Source organism: Neltuma alba, unplaced genomic scaffold (genome assembly GCF_004799145.2).
Source record: "Neltuma alba isolate B1F8T4 unplaced genomic scaffold, ASM479914v2 tig00011560_pilon, whole genome shotgun sequence".
Taxonomy (NCBI): domain Eukaryota; kingdom Viridiplantae; phylum Streptophyta; class Magnoliopsida; order Fabales; family Fabaceae; genus Neltuma; species Neltuma alba.
This window is the reverse complement of record NW_021636218.1, coordinates 22841-39470: the sequence shown is the minus strand read 5'-3', so window position 1 is coordinate 39470 and position 16630 is coordinate 22841. Positions and strand designations below refer to the sequence as shown.

General features: G+C 29.1%; 1 protein-coding gene and 1 long non-coding RNA gene across 2 annotated transcripts; both read right to left on the bottom strand.

Moving 5' to 3' along the window:
• Positions 1-2324: 2324 nt before the first annotated feature.
• LOC114714984 (cytochrome P450 84A1-like) lies at positions 2325-4875 on the bottom strand. The gene is made up of 2 exons (XM_028899774.1): positions 4833-4875; positions 2325-2770 (listed from the first exon to the last, which is right to left on the bottom strand). The coding sequence occupies exons 1-2, from the start codon at positions 4873-4875 to the stop codon at positions 2325-2327; spliced, it is 489 nt and encodes a 162-aa protein (XP_028755607.1).
• Positions 4876-5067: 192 nt separating this feature from the next.
• LOC114714982 (uncharacterized) lies at positions 5068-7219 on the bottom strand. Its single transcript, XR_003737508.1, has 2 exons — positions 7033-7219; positions 5068-5243 (listed from the first exon to the last, which is right to left on the bottom strand). It is a non-coding gene; the product is annotated as an uncharacterized LOC114714982 (long non-coding RNA).
• Between the last annotated feature and the right edge of the window lie 9411 nt (positions 7220-16630).

Here is a 16630-nt window from a genome sequence, read left to right as displayed (position 1 = left end):
GACAGAAGCTTTATTTCTCAAGAAAGTAAAGAAAAAATAAATGAGAAATTTGATGATTTTGTTTTATTCACAAGAAATGATGGCAATATAAGGCATACATATGATGCCATAACACTTTGAAACTACTTGATAAGCATAAAGAATCAACACTGACCTCTTCTAATTGGAATGAAAGATTACAGGGCTGTGATCCCCTAAAAAGATCAAATAAATGAATTTACCTGGTATTTGAATCAATGGTTAGGGACTATTCACTATTTACTGCTATAGGTGGAGCCGTATCCAAGACTATCTCCAATAACTGATTTATTGCTTTTTGAGTTTGAAGTATCAGAAGAAGAAGACTCTGAATAAATCCAACCATAACCAATATAGTCTCCAATGGATGATTTATTAATCTTCTCTGTGCTTGGAGCTTTAGAAGATGAACTCCCAGGATATGAAGTAGCATACCCAAGTGCTATATCTTTCCTGCTTTGCTTGTAACTCATACAGCTTCTTTCGGGATTTACAGATGCTTGTCTCTTCACAATCTTATTTCGTTATTTGCCTTCAATTACGAAAGCTTGTGTTCTATTTATGATGATGAATGTAATTAGAAGTGTATATATAAGGAAAGAGCCCAACATTTTTGTGAAAATGTGTGCAAATTTCTCATTAGTATCATCAAACATAATTCAGACTTGATGAGTTTGCTTGTACACTTGGTCAAATTAATTAAGCTTCATGGAAAGTGTGTGCAGATCAAAACTGTGTGACAATGTGCAACTCAGAAGCGTATGGGCAAATGAAAGTTTTGCGAAAATATTTCCAAATTTCTTCAAAGTTTTTAAGAGTTACGAAAACAAGATTCAGGTTTACTTATTAAGTTTGCTTGTTCATAAGGTCAAAAAGTTAATGAAATGACTTGTATGTTTTCATAACTTGCACATTTCATTTATCTCCACATAACCCAATTTTTCCTCTCAATCTCTCTGTTTTTTTTTTTAATCTAATAATCCAATAAAGTACATTCATCGGAAACACATAATATTATTAGGGGCCCTATTTAATACAATCTAGCATACAGAAACAGGATACGATCAACTACGCAATATAACCGAGCAAGAGAATTAGAATGCTTTCATTGAGTTTTACTCAGAATTAATATCATTTTTACTATCTGAAATTTAATTTATAGTTTTGATTAATAAAATCTCAAATAAGTAATTTTAGTTCCTGAAATTTGACATCATCTTAATTCACCTAAACATTTTTGGTCCCTCAAATAAGGTCCCCCGTTTCAAATTTCATGAATTAAATTAAAAATTAAATCAAATTTTATGGACTGAAAATGGTATGAACTCATTATTTACTAACGTTGTTTAGTTCATTTTTGTCTATGATTCGTACAGGAGAGAATTTCCCCATGGAATTTCTCTCTAAACTTCTATTATGATAATAGTTTCTGAGAAATCTGTGAGAAAAATGCATGAGAAAGTTACGAAAGGCATCGCTTGGGATTTTTCCTATGTTTCACGCGGAGAAAAAATTCAAAAGGAGAAAAAAGAAGAAGAAGAACGAATCTCATATGTGCAAATTTTCTCAGGAGGTGTTTGGATGAATTAATTTGGATTTTAGATTTAAAATTTATGTATTTAATTTTTTTTAGTTGGGTAGTATGAAAAAAATTCACACCAATAAGAATGAGTTTCCTACTCGCGCGACTTGATCACCTGTTTGAGTAGTAATAAAGGAAGATGCTTGAGATTTCAAATGATTAGGACTTACGCATTCAAAATTCAAAAAGGATTGTAATTAAAAGAATTTGCTTGAATTTTGGATCGGATCTAAATTCATAAAATTTTATGTATCTAAATGATGGGTTTGGCTCAGATTCAAATCCTACTGATTCAAATTTTATCCATGAGAATATATATTCCTGCTGCTTAAAAAGATTCTAGACTGTATAAAATTATATTTCATAATATCCACATAACTTTATAATTTTTATTCAACAGTTTCTATGTTTTTTTGACGAATTTTAAAGTGGCAGTACAAGAGATATACTTATTTACAAAATTATTTTTATTTTACTTGTTAGGTTATTTAGCACTACAATAAAAAAAATTGCAGTTTATTAATGGGTTTCCCAAACCATGGTTTGGCAAAAAATTTGCCAAACACCCCCTTTTTGTTTAAAACCAAGGTTTGTGGCAAAACCTTGGTTTTGGCCACCAAAACCTTGGTTTGGGATAAGCTCGCGGGAGTAGCTTCTGAGGGAGAATTATTGGCTCCAACGGTACATTAGCTCACGGTTTGGGAACAAGCACGCAGAGGTCCGTTCAGCTCTCACGGTTTGGCCATTCAACCCGGAACGCCTCTTCTCTCCCATTCATCTCCGTCGCCCTCATAGAAGATCCGTTCAGCTCACCGATATTCACCGGCTTGCCGGTGTTGCTGGCCACGGTGCGCACCACCGCGTCCATCTCGTCTCGCACCGACTGCCACAATTCCCCCCGCTTGTGGCTGAAGAGCTTCATGACGCAGAGCTTGCGCATCTGGCGCCAGAAGGGGCTGTAGTGAGCGAAGGCCATGTCGGCGCGGTCGTAGGTGAGGTAGCTGATGGCTATGGTGGCGGGTCGGTTGGAGAAGATGTTGTCGTGGACTTGAAGAACTTGGCGAGCGGCGTCGGGGTTCACTTCTTCCCATTCGTTCCGAGTCGACAAGGGAAGGCACCGGGCGTGGCTGAACCATCTACGATGGGGGGAGCAAATGCGCAGGGAAGAAGCTTAGATAAGAAAATACGTTCTCCCATCGCTTTTTTTGTGGAAAACGCCGCCGTATTGGGATTAATATATATACACGATTACACGCTAATTTTTTATAGGATTAATATATATATACACACTAATTTTTTATAGGATTAATATATATATACACACTATATTTCTTTGGCAAAATAAATCATTTTCCTAAAAACATATTTATTTATAGGATTAATATATACACACACTAATTTTTTATTATTTATATTATTTATACCTTATTTATTATGTTGCCAAAATATATATTATTAATAAATTTATTACTTAAAATAAACATATATTATGAAATATATCTTATATGTAATTATCATTTAAACTTATGTCTTTTTTAGTAATTTCTACATACCAAAAAGCACTTCTGATATTAATTATCCAAACACTCTCACTTTACTAGAATCACTTTTTCAGAAAATCTATTCTTTCAAAATCTATTCTCTCCAGAATCTATTCTCCAGAAACTATTCTCCAAACCATGGTTTGAGGTTATCCAAACACCCCCATAGTCAAAGATCTTTGACAAGTGGTGAATATTTCTATTACTTGTACTACTAAACATCTTATGAAATTAAAAGGGTCGCTTCCTTGAACTTATGTATGGCCAGATTATAGTTTTGGTTTGACCCAAAAATATGGAACTACCTCCTGTTCTCAATACAGAAACTAAATAATTAATTTATAAATATTAAAAAATTAAATAAATTAATTATTTGTAATAAATGAGTGTTATATTTTTTAAAATATCGTTATTAATAGTGTGCATTGAGACAATTCTTGTAAAAACCATAAAGATTACTTAGAAGCAAAATAGATAAATATGAAAAATAAAATAGATTAAATTCTTATATTTAAGATCAAATTGAATCTCCAACTAACTCTTATATCAAGTACTATTGGTAGTCTTATATATTTCAGAACTTTTGAAAATACTTATATAAGTACATGCTTAACATGTTTTGATAAAGCATAGAAGGATATAATCTTTCATATCTGAAAATTTCGACGTAAAGTTGAATGTGGCATGGTCAAGATTGATGAAATGATTTGAGCCATGAAGTGTTACGTATTACTACAAGTTAAAGAAATACACAAGTTAATTCCTAAACCTTTGACTTTTTCGCCTTCAACTCTTCTCTCTCTCTATACAGTAGGAAAAGCGTACTTTGGATCCCTTAATTTTATAAAACTCCCTTTCAATTCTCAGTTCCTAACGCTGTTATTCTCAAGTAATCTTTTTCACCAATAATTATTTTTTTGAAAAATTAAACTTATTATGTTAACATTTAATAATATTTTAACAATATTTTTAAAGTTTATGTGTCAGCACTTTTTGTTAATAAAACTAATTGAGTAAAATTTTATCAATATTTAAAATCTTTATCTTCTGGCAAAAACATTGACTAAGAGTCATTTTATAAAATTAAGATACCAAAACAAAACGTTACCGGCTGAAAATAAAGGGGAAAAATGCGCTTTTACCAATATTTTTTTAAGAAGTAAAACTCATGCACTCCCTCTATTTCATAATATCTATTATACAAAAATATTGCTTTTTATATTTCATAATACTTGTAATTTTTTATGGCTAAAGGTGCGATTTTTTCATGATCTTATTTCTTATATGCAATTTTACTGCTGATTTTTTTAGTGGTGTAATTTTACCAATAATCTTTTTTTTTTTGGTGCAATTTTAGTTCCTCATCTTTGTAAAATTGCACTAAGAAATCAGGGGTGAAATTGCACGAGAAAAATCATGGATGAAATTACACCATTAAAAAGATTTAACTTATTTTGGTAATCTTTTTAAATATATTATCAAAAATAAATTAAAATTATTTTTTATTAGGAAAATGACACATAAAAAATTTTGAATATATGAAATTTTAATTTGGGAAGCAAACATTTTAAAATGACAGAATAGGAGAAAAACCTAAATTGTCATTTTAAAAAGGTGGTGAAATGATAAAAATACCATTTATTATAAAAAAAAAAAAAAAAAAACCCAACTCCTTACCAGAGTCCTGCTACCGGCATCCCCTTGCTGGCTGCCAGAGAACTGGCCACTAGCCATCGATAAGGTGGCTGCCGGTGAGGGTACTGTTTTTGGTGGGAGGCTTTTTTTAAAAAAAAAAAAAAACAAAAACAAAAAGAGGGTGGGATATCACATTTTGGTGGTCTTCGCCAAAACATAGCGTAAATTAATTTCGCCAAATAATTTTATTTCATTTTAAAAGTATGGCATTTAACCATAAACAATAAAATATTTTTCAAACTATTATTTTATTAACATAGAAAACATAACTTACAAGCATTTTATTAGCGGTAATCTGACAATCTAATTGGAAAAGAAACAGTACATGAAAATAAACCACAAGGAAAAAGAAAATAAGAGACTTCATGGATATTCCTCCCAGCATTAGTCCCCCACCAACTTTAAGCCTGCTTGGACATTAAAAAAAAAGAAAAAGAAATTAAATAAAATCATGAAAAAAGGAAAAAAAATTCCTTATTAATGATCCTTGTTTTTTTGGGCCAACATTAATGATGCCTTTTTAATTCTTAAATATCTTATTGTGCTATTTATACTTCTTGTTGAGTAATGACTCCACGTTTATAATTGAGAGAATTTAATGTAAGTTTTCATAGCTTCACCTGATTTTTAATTAATTTACTGTAATTATTTCCTTTTTTATTGGATCTTCATAATTTCGTGTGTGTGTGTGTGATATGTTGGTCCTAATAGCTGTTGCTAAAAGTTTTCAGCAGCAATTAATCAAGTCACCACAAAAAATAATTTTTTGACAGCGACTTTTCATAGTTTTACCCATAACTTTTGCCCATTTAATTTTTCTTATTTTATTAAAATATTTAATTATAATATTCATTCTGTATAAAAAAATAATTGATACAATGTATAAAAATTATAATTTATTAATTTGTAAGAAAAATAATGTTATTAGCTAATCACATAGCTCTCACTCAATATAAAACTGGATTAGTTTTGTCATATAGATCTAAATAAAATTAAAATCAATCATATTACAGATTATTTATATAGATATAACTATATAAGGATTGATGAATTAATTGTTTCTATATTCAATAGTGTTGTAATAGTTAAACTGAAAACCGGTGAATCAGTCACCTAGCTGAAAAAATTTGACTCAGAAATAACTCTGACCAACCCAAGAGTAACTCAGTTAACCCAATAGGTTTGACGAGTCAATCCAGTTGCATTTTTTTTAAAGAAAAAAAAGCTATTTTCATGAAAGAACATTTTTCAAGCTATTGATAGTTATTACTTAGTGATCGAATGATTATAAGGAAAAATATTTTTTTATCATATATCTAGTTTGATATTTTGCTTTTTTTGGTAGTATGATATTATAATTTCAATTTGTCAAAGGAATTGTAAAGAAGGTTGGAGAGAAATTATAAGTATGTGATTAGTTTATTAGTTATTTAAGATATTAAGTTGACTTAAATTATTTTTTATTTATTATTTTTCATCGGTTTGACCCATAGTTGACTCCGGTTTGACTCACTTATTATTGACTCTTTTGTCTTGACTGGTTCAATATTCATTCTCACTTTCAGTACTTGATTAATACACGTTACTTAATTATGTAGATTTTTGGTGTAGTAAAAAAGATTCTTTTCTTTTCTAAGTGCATACTAAGATAGAGCTCATAAACTCACCCGAAAATTGGATCAAGTTCTTAATATTAAGGCAGCGAAAGGCCTATCCGAGAAATGAATTTGGGAAAGAGAAAAGGTAAGGAAAAAAAAATTATCATGGATGGTATGATGATTTGCTTGGAGAGGAGGTTTTCATATTTATGGGAGAGAGAACTTTTCTTACTCTTCTGATCCTTAATGTAAGACTTAATTACCTAATTTAAATAGATTAAGGATATTAGTTAAATTAGTTAATATGATTTATTCCTAATCATCTTCTTTAATTCTCCCCTCTTTCTCCTACTTGATTATTGTTGAAAGAATATCAATAGGATTCATTTAGGGAAAAAATGTGAAATAGTTCTTACATATAGGATCAACATCAACTCTCAAATTAGGTGATATATCAAGGACCAAAGGAGTATTTTGATTTTTCTATTTCATGTTCATTATTATCATTTTATATGCAACAAGCTTGAGGAAATTCAAAATGAATACGGGAGGAGCTAAAAACCAGACATGTTAACTCGAGATAGTATGATAAAATTACCTGACATATGAATAGGCTATAACAATTCACCTTTAAACATCACCTTTATTGCTCTTCTTTCCTGACTTTGAAGTTTTAGAAGAAGAGGGATAAGTTTCGCCATGACCAGCAAGCTCTCCAAGATTATCTGATTTCTTGCTCTTGCTTGAGCTTGAACCTTTAGAATCGCTCTCATAGGTTTCACCATGCCCAGCATGCTCAGCGATACCTTTGTTTTTGTTGTTCTGCCGCTTAGAACTCATTTTGCCTCTAACAACACCAGATATTTCTCCACACAATCTTCTTGTGTTTTCTGCCTTCAGTTATGTAAGCTGGTCTTCTGTTTATAAAGAACTTACAAGTGTGTGCTAATGAACATTTTTGTGAAAATGTGCCCAATGTCCTTTCAAGTTTCATCAAAATTTTCTCAAGTTTTCACAACACAATTTCAGCATTAATTTAATCAGCTTATTCACATAGTCAAAGATTAATGAAAAGTCTGTGCAAATGAAAGTCTTGTAAATTGGTTCGCTACGTATTTTCAAGACCTTCAAATTTATTCATTCCTCTTATTTAAATGTAGAAGTTAGATAATTAGTTTGAAGAGGGTAAAAATCTGATTAACTTAGTTATTTGCAAAATTGTGTGTTGGTTTCTCTAAAAGACCTTCTTCAATTATTTGTATTGAAAACTAATTGATTGATGAAAAATCCCCTTAATTTATATCATCAGCAGGGATAGTATGAGAAGAAGCTTATAGACATATAAGACAAAGTAGATTGAGATCTTACATTTAAAATTAATAAATATTTTTTACTAGCTCCTACATTTATAACTGCAGGGACTATGCTTATGAAAAAAAGAGAACCATAAGGACTATAATTTTTTTCGTAGGCTTCTACATTTTCGGGGGGGGGGGGGGAGGGAAGAAATGTGCAATCCATAAATGTATGCAAATGAAAATCTTGTGAAATTGTGTTCATATTTCTTCAAAATTTTATCAAAATTTTGCAGAAATTCTCAAACAAAATCCAGGCTTTTATAAGTTTACTTGTCCAAATGGTCAAAGGTTTATGAACTATATTATGAAATGATATGTATATTTCCATGACCGCATGACACGATTGTCTTCATATTTATTTTCATAATTAAAATATCAAATCATAAAATATGTGCTTTAAAAGTGTGCCCACACCCTTGCTTGCAATCGTTTATGATTGTCTCAACTGTGTCTGCAGCAAATTATTTATCAACTACAAGAAAACAATAGTTATCAGAAAATTGGGGAAAATGTCTTGTTAAAAATTTTATTGATAAAAAAGACAAAATAAGAGTACTAAATTTATCAAGTCCTTCTTTGATATAAGAAGTTTCAATGAGAAACTGTTGCCCTTATTTTTCCTATTGTTATTGCATGGATCCATTAGTGACAGAATTTCACATGACATATCAATATACTATCAAAGGCTTAATATAAGATATAGTTGACTAATTTGATAATATCAAAAAAATTTTAAAAAATTATTTAACTATAGCATATGGTACATGATCTCTCTAAAATATATATTTGTCGCATTAGATTATATATTAGTTTATAAATCAGGTTAAATTAGTTTGGGGAAAAACAATAAATATAATACTTTGAAGTATTTTATTTAACCTTCTTAATTTTACTACATTAATCAACAAAATTTTATATTTGGGACCAGAGATAGTATTTTCTTATGAAAATTGTCATAACTGTTAACCTAAAAAGGATATTTCATGAGACGTTTGTGAGAAAATACACGAGGAAGGTGGCGTAGATGATGGGAATGAGGTAAAAAGGGTTCTCACAAATTTTCCAGGAATTCTTCAGAAAATATATACGAGAAAATAAGGAAAAATCTCGTTAATTAAATTGTTCTCAGGGTGTGCGTTTTATATTTGTGGCATGGTAATAAGGCTAATAATTAAAAGTTTATGGAAATGAAAGTCTTGTAAATTGGTTGGCTGCGCATTTTCAAGACCTTGAAATTTATTAATTCCTCCCATTTAAATGTAGAAGTTAGATAATGAATTTAGAGAGATTAAAAATTTGATTGACTTAGTTATTTGTAAAATTGAGTGTTGATTTTCCTAAAAAATCTTCTTCAATTATTTGGAAACTACTTGATTGATGAAAAATCTCTTTTATTTTTACAATCTGTAAGGATAATTTTAAAAAAAAAATTATAGATATATAAGACAAAGTAGATTAAGATGTTATATTTAAAATCAAAATAAATATAGGAGTGAAATACTTTAACCTCTTTTTATTTTGAAAACATATACTTAAGTTTAGACCGTTAATTTTGTTAAGAATATTTTTAAAAAATATTTTTTTATCAAAATTTATATTGAAATACTTTTATTTACTAATTTACCTTTCATAATACTGAATCCCTAAATTTTGGCTCAAACTATTTTGAATAATTTAAGATATTTTCCTTTACCTTAGTTTTATTTTTTATTTTTATAAATAGTTATTTGTTTAATGTTTTTATCATATTGGGATAGAAAATCAAATAGTTAGTTAATGTAAACATATAAAAATTGAATGCAAAATTGAATAATTATTTAAATAAATATATAATCACTCAAATAAGTTGTAAATGTTTGCCAAAAAATTTTTTTAAAAAAAACTTTAAATTATAAGTTTAAAGTATTTATATAATGTCCCAAACTCACATAATTTATATTATACGATAAAAATATTCATTAAAAAATATTTTTTAGGCTTTTAAAAGAAACCTAAATAAATAAGTTTCAAAATATCATGAAGAATTAAAATTATATAATTCTATAATATAATCAAAATTAATAAATTTTATAACATATTAAAAATTTTGAAAATACATGTATTATAATTATTTTTTGTTGTATCAAAATTCCTTTTTCTTCTAGATATAAATATTTAAATAATGTTTATGTTAAGGAGGGATATTTTTGTCCAAATAAAAGTTTGAAAATCAAGTTTAACGGTCAATTAACTGTTAGATAGGTAGAAATAGAATTTCAAATATATAAGTAAGGTTTGTGTAATATATATTTTAATTTCAAGGGATAAAATTTTGTAATTTAAATAAAATAGATAGATGGTCAATGTATTTTACTCTAAATATATTTACTAGCTCCTACATTTAGAACGGAAGAAATATAACTTTTTCCTTACCCTTCGACGTTAAAAAAGTAAAAACGAAACGTGCAATCCATAGTGTATGCAAATGAAAACTTTGTGAAATTCTGCCCACATTTCTTCAAAGTGTTATCAAAATTTTGCAGAAGTTCTCAAACAAAATCCAGGCTTTTATAAGTTTACTTGTCCAAATGGTCAAAGGTTCAAGAACTATATTATGGAATGATCTTGTATATTTCCATGAGCGCATGACACGATTGTCTTAATATTTATTTTCGTAATTAAAATATTAAATCATAAAATATGTGTTTTAAAAGTATGCCCACATTCTTGCTTGCAAACGTTTAACTGTGTTTGCAGCAAATTATTTATTAACTACCAGGTCAAAAAAAAAAAATTTATTAACCGCAAGAAAAAGAATATTTATCAACTGCAAGAAAAAGAATATTTATCAGAAAACTGGAAAAAAAAATGTCGTATTAACAATTTTATTGATGAGGATGACTAAATTAGAGTACTAGTATTCTTCTGTGCATACAAAGTTTATAGTTTCAATATTTTCTGTGCACAAAAATTTATTAACTCCTTATTACCAATAAAATTTTTAATAAAAAACTGTTTCCTTATTTTTCCTATTTTTATTGCGTGGATCCATTAGTAACAGAAATTTCCCATAACTTTTAAGCTACAAAGGATATTTTGTGAGACATTTGCGAGAAAATACATGAGGAACGTAACATATATGGCGGAAATGAGTAAAAACTGCGGATGAAAATAGGCAAGGCAACTTGTCAAGAGCACGTGACCTGGCTTGTATTAATCATTTTAATTTCTATATTTCATAATACTTGTTAATTTTTTGTTCTAAAATGTATTAATCCTTTATTTTCTGTTTTCCTCCTTATTAATTTCAAATTTCAGAAAAATTAAATTAGGAGTAATTTTTTCATTTAAAGGAGACTAAAAACATTTTAGGAAACTACGAGTAATATATTGATTTTATAAAGTCTGATGTTAAGTGATTTTCTTCATCCATGTACGAATTGCTCTTGTGATAAATAATATGCGACCGATGTTGTCCTAGATTTTTATATTTTCTATGGGTAACAAATTTTATGCATAAAAATAAAAAATAAGTTATTAAAATATATGACCCATTTCATGAACATTTCATAAATATTTGACCATGTAAAAGTCAACAACGAAAATTTAAGGCTTCATGTCTCAAAATTTTCCAAAAAAACAAGATAAAACTTTGGGGGATGATTTGAGATAAAATATTCATCAGCTCACACCGAAATTTCACAAAAATTTTATGCGCGCCCTACGTTTTGAAAATAGAAGACAATTTTTTGTTTGCTATGCAAAGACATCCTTTTATAAGAGGTAATTCTATTTGAAGTACCATGAGCTACTAAATATGGGCACATTTCTCAGTAAGCATTCAAACCTTTGGACGTCACGATATAAAAGACTAGTCTCTCACGTCAGACCTAACATCTGTTGGTAAAAAAAAAAAGAGTCTAAGATGGTGTTTGAGGCATGAAAGATGAAAACAGCGTGAAAATATTTTATTCCCGAATTTTTTGTAATTTCAGGGAATTTTGGATAATTAGGAAAAATATTAGTCAAATTAAATTATTTAAAATATGTAAAGGTCTTAATAATTTATGAAAAAATGAGAAAAATTATTTGAGAGGTTATTATAATTTTAAAATTATTTTTGGCCTCTAGAGATGTGGAGGTTAGCTTTAAAATATTTAAATCCAAATTATACCAATAAAAGGCTGATTTTGAGAAAAATTTAATTGAAAGAGTTACAGGTCAATATTAAATATGAAAAAATTAGGAGAACCTCTCCATATTGAAAGAAAGCTACTGGGCAAAGAAATAAATTTTTGAAATCACTGAATTTAACAGAGTTCAGGAAAAATTCAACCAATAACGAGATTATAAAATACGATATTCTTATGCTTAGCGGGACAAAGTTTTTTCCAATTCTTTCTGCATAAAATGGTACCAAATGAGGGGGGAGTGGATATGAATAGAATAATACACAATGTTGAAGGTTAAGTTTGGAAGAATAGAATTATTGAATTAAAAATAGTTATTTTTCTACATGTGTGATAGGTGGGATATGAGGTGTCCTGTGAGGTGGCTTGGGAATTGAATGAGGAGGACATCTAAAGGGCTAAGGTGGAGTGATCTTAAGGGAAGAAGAAGCAAGATGCGTACAATTGTTTTAGGGTAAAAGTTAATGGTGAATGTGGAAGATTACCATAAAGTAAATTGGCTTGTATCATAAATACCACATCCCCTCCTTCATGGCCAAAATTTCGTTTAAGTTGAGAGTACGAAAGGGAGATGAAAGTTGGCTAAAGAAGGACGAGAAGTTCAAGCAAAATGTAGGTCAAATCAAGTGTTAAACCAAGATAAGAACTTGAATTTTTTTCTAGTTTATGATGTCATATGATTTGATGGTTTTAAATATGGCTTTGATGGAAGTTAAAGGTTAGAAACCTTAGGATTTCGTGTTGTCCAATTTGGTTCATAATGAGATATGAATAATTTAAAAGTTGTACATAGATTAGGGGATAGAGAATGGTTGAAAACTAATGTTTAAGCTTTGTTCTTCAAATAATTTCAACTTGCGAAATCTAGGATTTCAATTCGGCCAGACCTAGTCTCTTAAGCTACGGTTTGGTTTTTGTTAATTTGATGCTTCCAATAAGTTTAGAAGATAAAATTATGCAAGGATATGTGAAGAATATAGATTTGAAAACACTAAAATTGAAAATGAAATTTTTGAATTCCAAGAGTACCTCTCAGCCAAGCTTGATTATAAGGGAAAGGATCGGATTTTGATAAATCTAAATTTATATATAAATTTTACATGAAAATATATAGGAAAAGTCCAAGAGAGTTGGTAAAACAAAGGAGAAATAATGACCCTAAAGAATCAAGAAAAAGGGTTAAAGGAGATTAGAAAGTGTCTGATGTGGTATTAATTATAATGTGGAATGTCTTATTGCTAGAACTTTTAACTTTGATGTTAACTTTGCATTGTATGTTTGCTATTTGTCTTGATGTCATGATGGGATAAAATTCATGATTTTGAAATGTATTGAACTCCTTGCATTTATACCTTGGCTATATACATTGTTCAGTTATCATGTTGTTTTCCTCCATTTCCATGGTATGACTTTTGCAAGAAAGCATATTGATAGCGAGAAATATGGCATAACCTACTTTGCATGTCTAGTACTATTATTATGGTTCTATATTACTGAGATATCCCCAAAATCTCACCCATTTCTACGCTCAAATTTGTCTCACACCTGAGGCAAATATATGAAAGGAACTTTATCCCATAAAGCGTAAAAATAACTTTTGGAAGTGATCTTGCAACCTTGGTGGATTAACTTATTTAAAATAATTTTATGTTATATGAGGTAATTATATGAGTAAATTTTATCTTATGAAAAAGTAAAAGAGTTTTCTTTTTAATTGATTTTCTCGTTTTTCAAATACCAAATGAACAGGAGAAAGTTGTGGGGAATAAGATTGTTTTTCTTATGTCACAAAAAAATGAGATTGTTTATCATAAAAATTTTGTAACAAAAAAATTATTTTTAACTTATTTTGATAATCTATTTAAAGTATATTATAAAAATAAATTAAAATTATTTTTATTAGAAAAATGACAAATAAAAAACCTTGAATATATGAAATTTCAATTTGGGAAGCAAACATTTTAAAATCACGGAAAAAAGAAAACCTAAATTGTTATTTTGAAAATGTGGTGACACGATAAAAATGCCATTCATTTAAAAAAAAAAAAAAAAAACCCTAGCCTTTACTGGAGACCCGCTATCAGCATCCCCTTGCCAACTGCCAGAGCACTAGCCACCAGCCATCGGCCATCAGCGAGGTGGCTGCCAGTGAGGTACTTGTTCGGTGGGAGGGGTTTTTTGTTTTAGAAAAAGGGCGGGATACCACCTCTTGGTGGTTTTCGCCAAAACATAGCATAAATTAATTTCATCAAATAATTTTATTTCATTTAAAAATATGGTATTTATGCATTGACAATATAATATTTTTTGAACTATTTTTTTATTAGCATAGAAAATATAACTTACGAGCGTTTTATTAGCGGTAATCTGTCACTCTAAACTGGAAAAGAAACAGTACATGAAAATAAGTCACAAGGAAAAAGAAAATAAAAGACTTCATGGAATTTGATATTCCCCCAAGCATTAGTCGCCCATCAACTTTAAACCTGCTTGAACATCAAAAAAAAAAAAAATAAATTAAATCATCAATTAAAAAAAATCCTTATTAATGATCCTTGTTTTCTTTGCCAACATTAATGATCCCTTTTTAATTCTTAACTATCTTACTGTGCTATTTATACTTCTTGTTGAGTAATGACTCCGTGTTTATAATTGAGAGAATTTAATCTAAGTTTTTATAGCTTCATGTGATTTTAATTAATTTATTGTAATTATTTTCTTTTTTATTGGATCTTCATAATTTTGTGCGCGTATAATATGTTAGTCTATACACTTATAAATAATACTAGTAGAAAAGACTTTCGGCTAGAAACAATTGCTACCGAAATGTCATTGTCCTAATGGCTATATATCGCTAAAAGTTTTCAGCAGCAATTAATAAGTCACCACAAAAAATAATTTTTGACAGCAACTTTTTATAGTTTTAGCCATAATTTTTGTCCATTTAATTTTTCCTATTTTATTAAAATGTTTAATTATAATATTCATTGTGTATAAAAAAATATAATTGATACAATGCATAAAAATTATAATTTATTAATTTGTAAGAAAAATAATTTTAGTAGCTAATCACATAGCTCTCGCTCAATATAAAACCGGATTATTTTTGTCATGTAGGTCCAAATAGAATTAAAATCAATCATATTACAGATTATTTATATAGATCTAACTATATGGATTGATGAATTAATTTTTCCTATATTTAATAGTGTTATAATAGCTGAACTGAAAACTGGTGAACCAATCACCTAGCTGAAAAAACATGACTCAGGGATAACTCGGACCAACCCAGGAGTAACTCGGTTAACCTAATTGGTTTAAAGCATTGCATTTTTTTTTAAAAAAAAAAAGCCATCTTGATGAAAAAACTGTTTTTTTTAAGCTATTGATAGTTACTCCCTCATGTCCTAAATATAATGTAATTTACACTACAAAATGGGTCTTATATTTAGAACTGAAGGAGTATTACTTAGTGATCGAATGATTATAGGAAGAAATATTTTGTTATCATATATAGTTTGATATTTTGCTAACTTGAAATTTCAATTTGTCAAAGGAATTGTAAAGAAGGTTGGAAAGAAATTATAAGTATTTGATTAGTTTATTAGTGATTTAAGATATTGAATTGATGTTTAGTTTTGGATGGTGTGATAAAATTTTAAATTATTTGGTTGACTCCAGTTTGACCCACTTATTATTGACCCTTTGTCTTGACTAGTTTAATGTTCATTCTGATTTTCAGTACTTGCATTTTTTGTGTAGTAAAACAGATTCTTTTTTTTTTTTTTTTCCCAAGTGCATACCAAGATAGAGCGTATAAACTCACCCGAAAATTGGATCAAGTTCTTAATATTATTAAGGCTGCGAAATGCCTATCCGAGAAATGAATTTGAGAAAAGAGGAAAGGTAAGAAAAAAATATTTTTATTATGCATGGTATGATGATTTTCTCGGAAAGAAGGTTTTTATTAATTAATTAATTTGAATAGATTAAGAATATTAGTTAAATTAGTTAATATGATATGTTCTATCGAAAACACCGTAATCACCTTCCTTAATTCTTTTCTCTCTCTTCTACTTGATTATTGTTAAGAAAATATCGATATGATTAATTTAGGGAAAAAATTAATAAATATGTGAAATAAATCTTACATATAGGACCAATATCAACTATCAAATTAGGTTGCATATTAAGAACTGAAGGAGTATTTTGTTTTTTTCTATTTTTCTTGTTCATTATTATCATTTGATATGCAACAAGCCTAAGGAAATTCAAAATGGAGAAGGGAGGTCCTGAAAACCAGATATGTTAACTCGAGATAGTATGATAAAATTACCTGATACATGAGTAGGCTATAACAATTCACCTTTAACCATCACCATAACCGGCCAAGTCTCCGACGGCTGATTTATTGCTCTTCTTTCCTGACTTTGAAGCTTTAGAAGAGCTCTTATAGGTTTCACCATAACCCGCCTGCTCTGCTGCTTCTGATTTCTTGCTCTTGCTTGAGCTTGAACTTTTAGAAGAGCTCTCATAGGCTTCACCATACCCAGCATGGTCACCCATATCTTTGTTTTTGTTGTTTTGCCTCTTAGAACTCATTTTGCCTCTAACAACACCAGATATTGCTTCACACAATCTTCTTGTGTTTTTTGCCTTCAGTTATGTA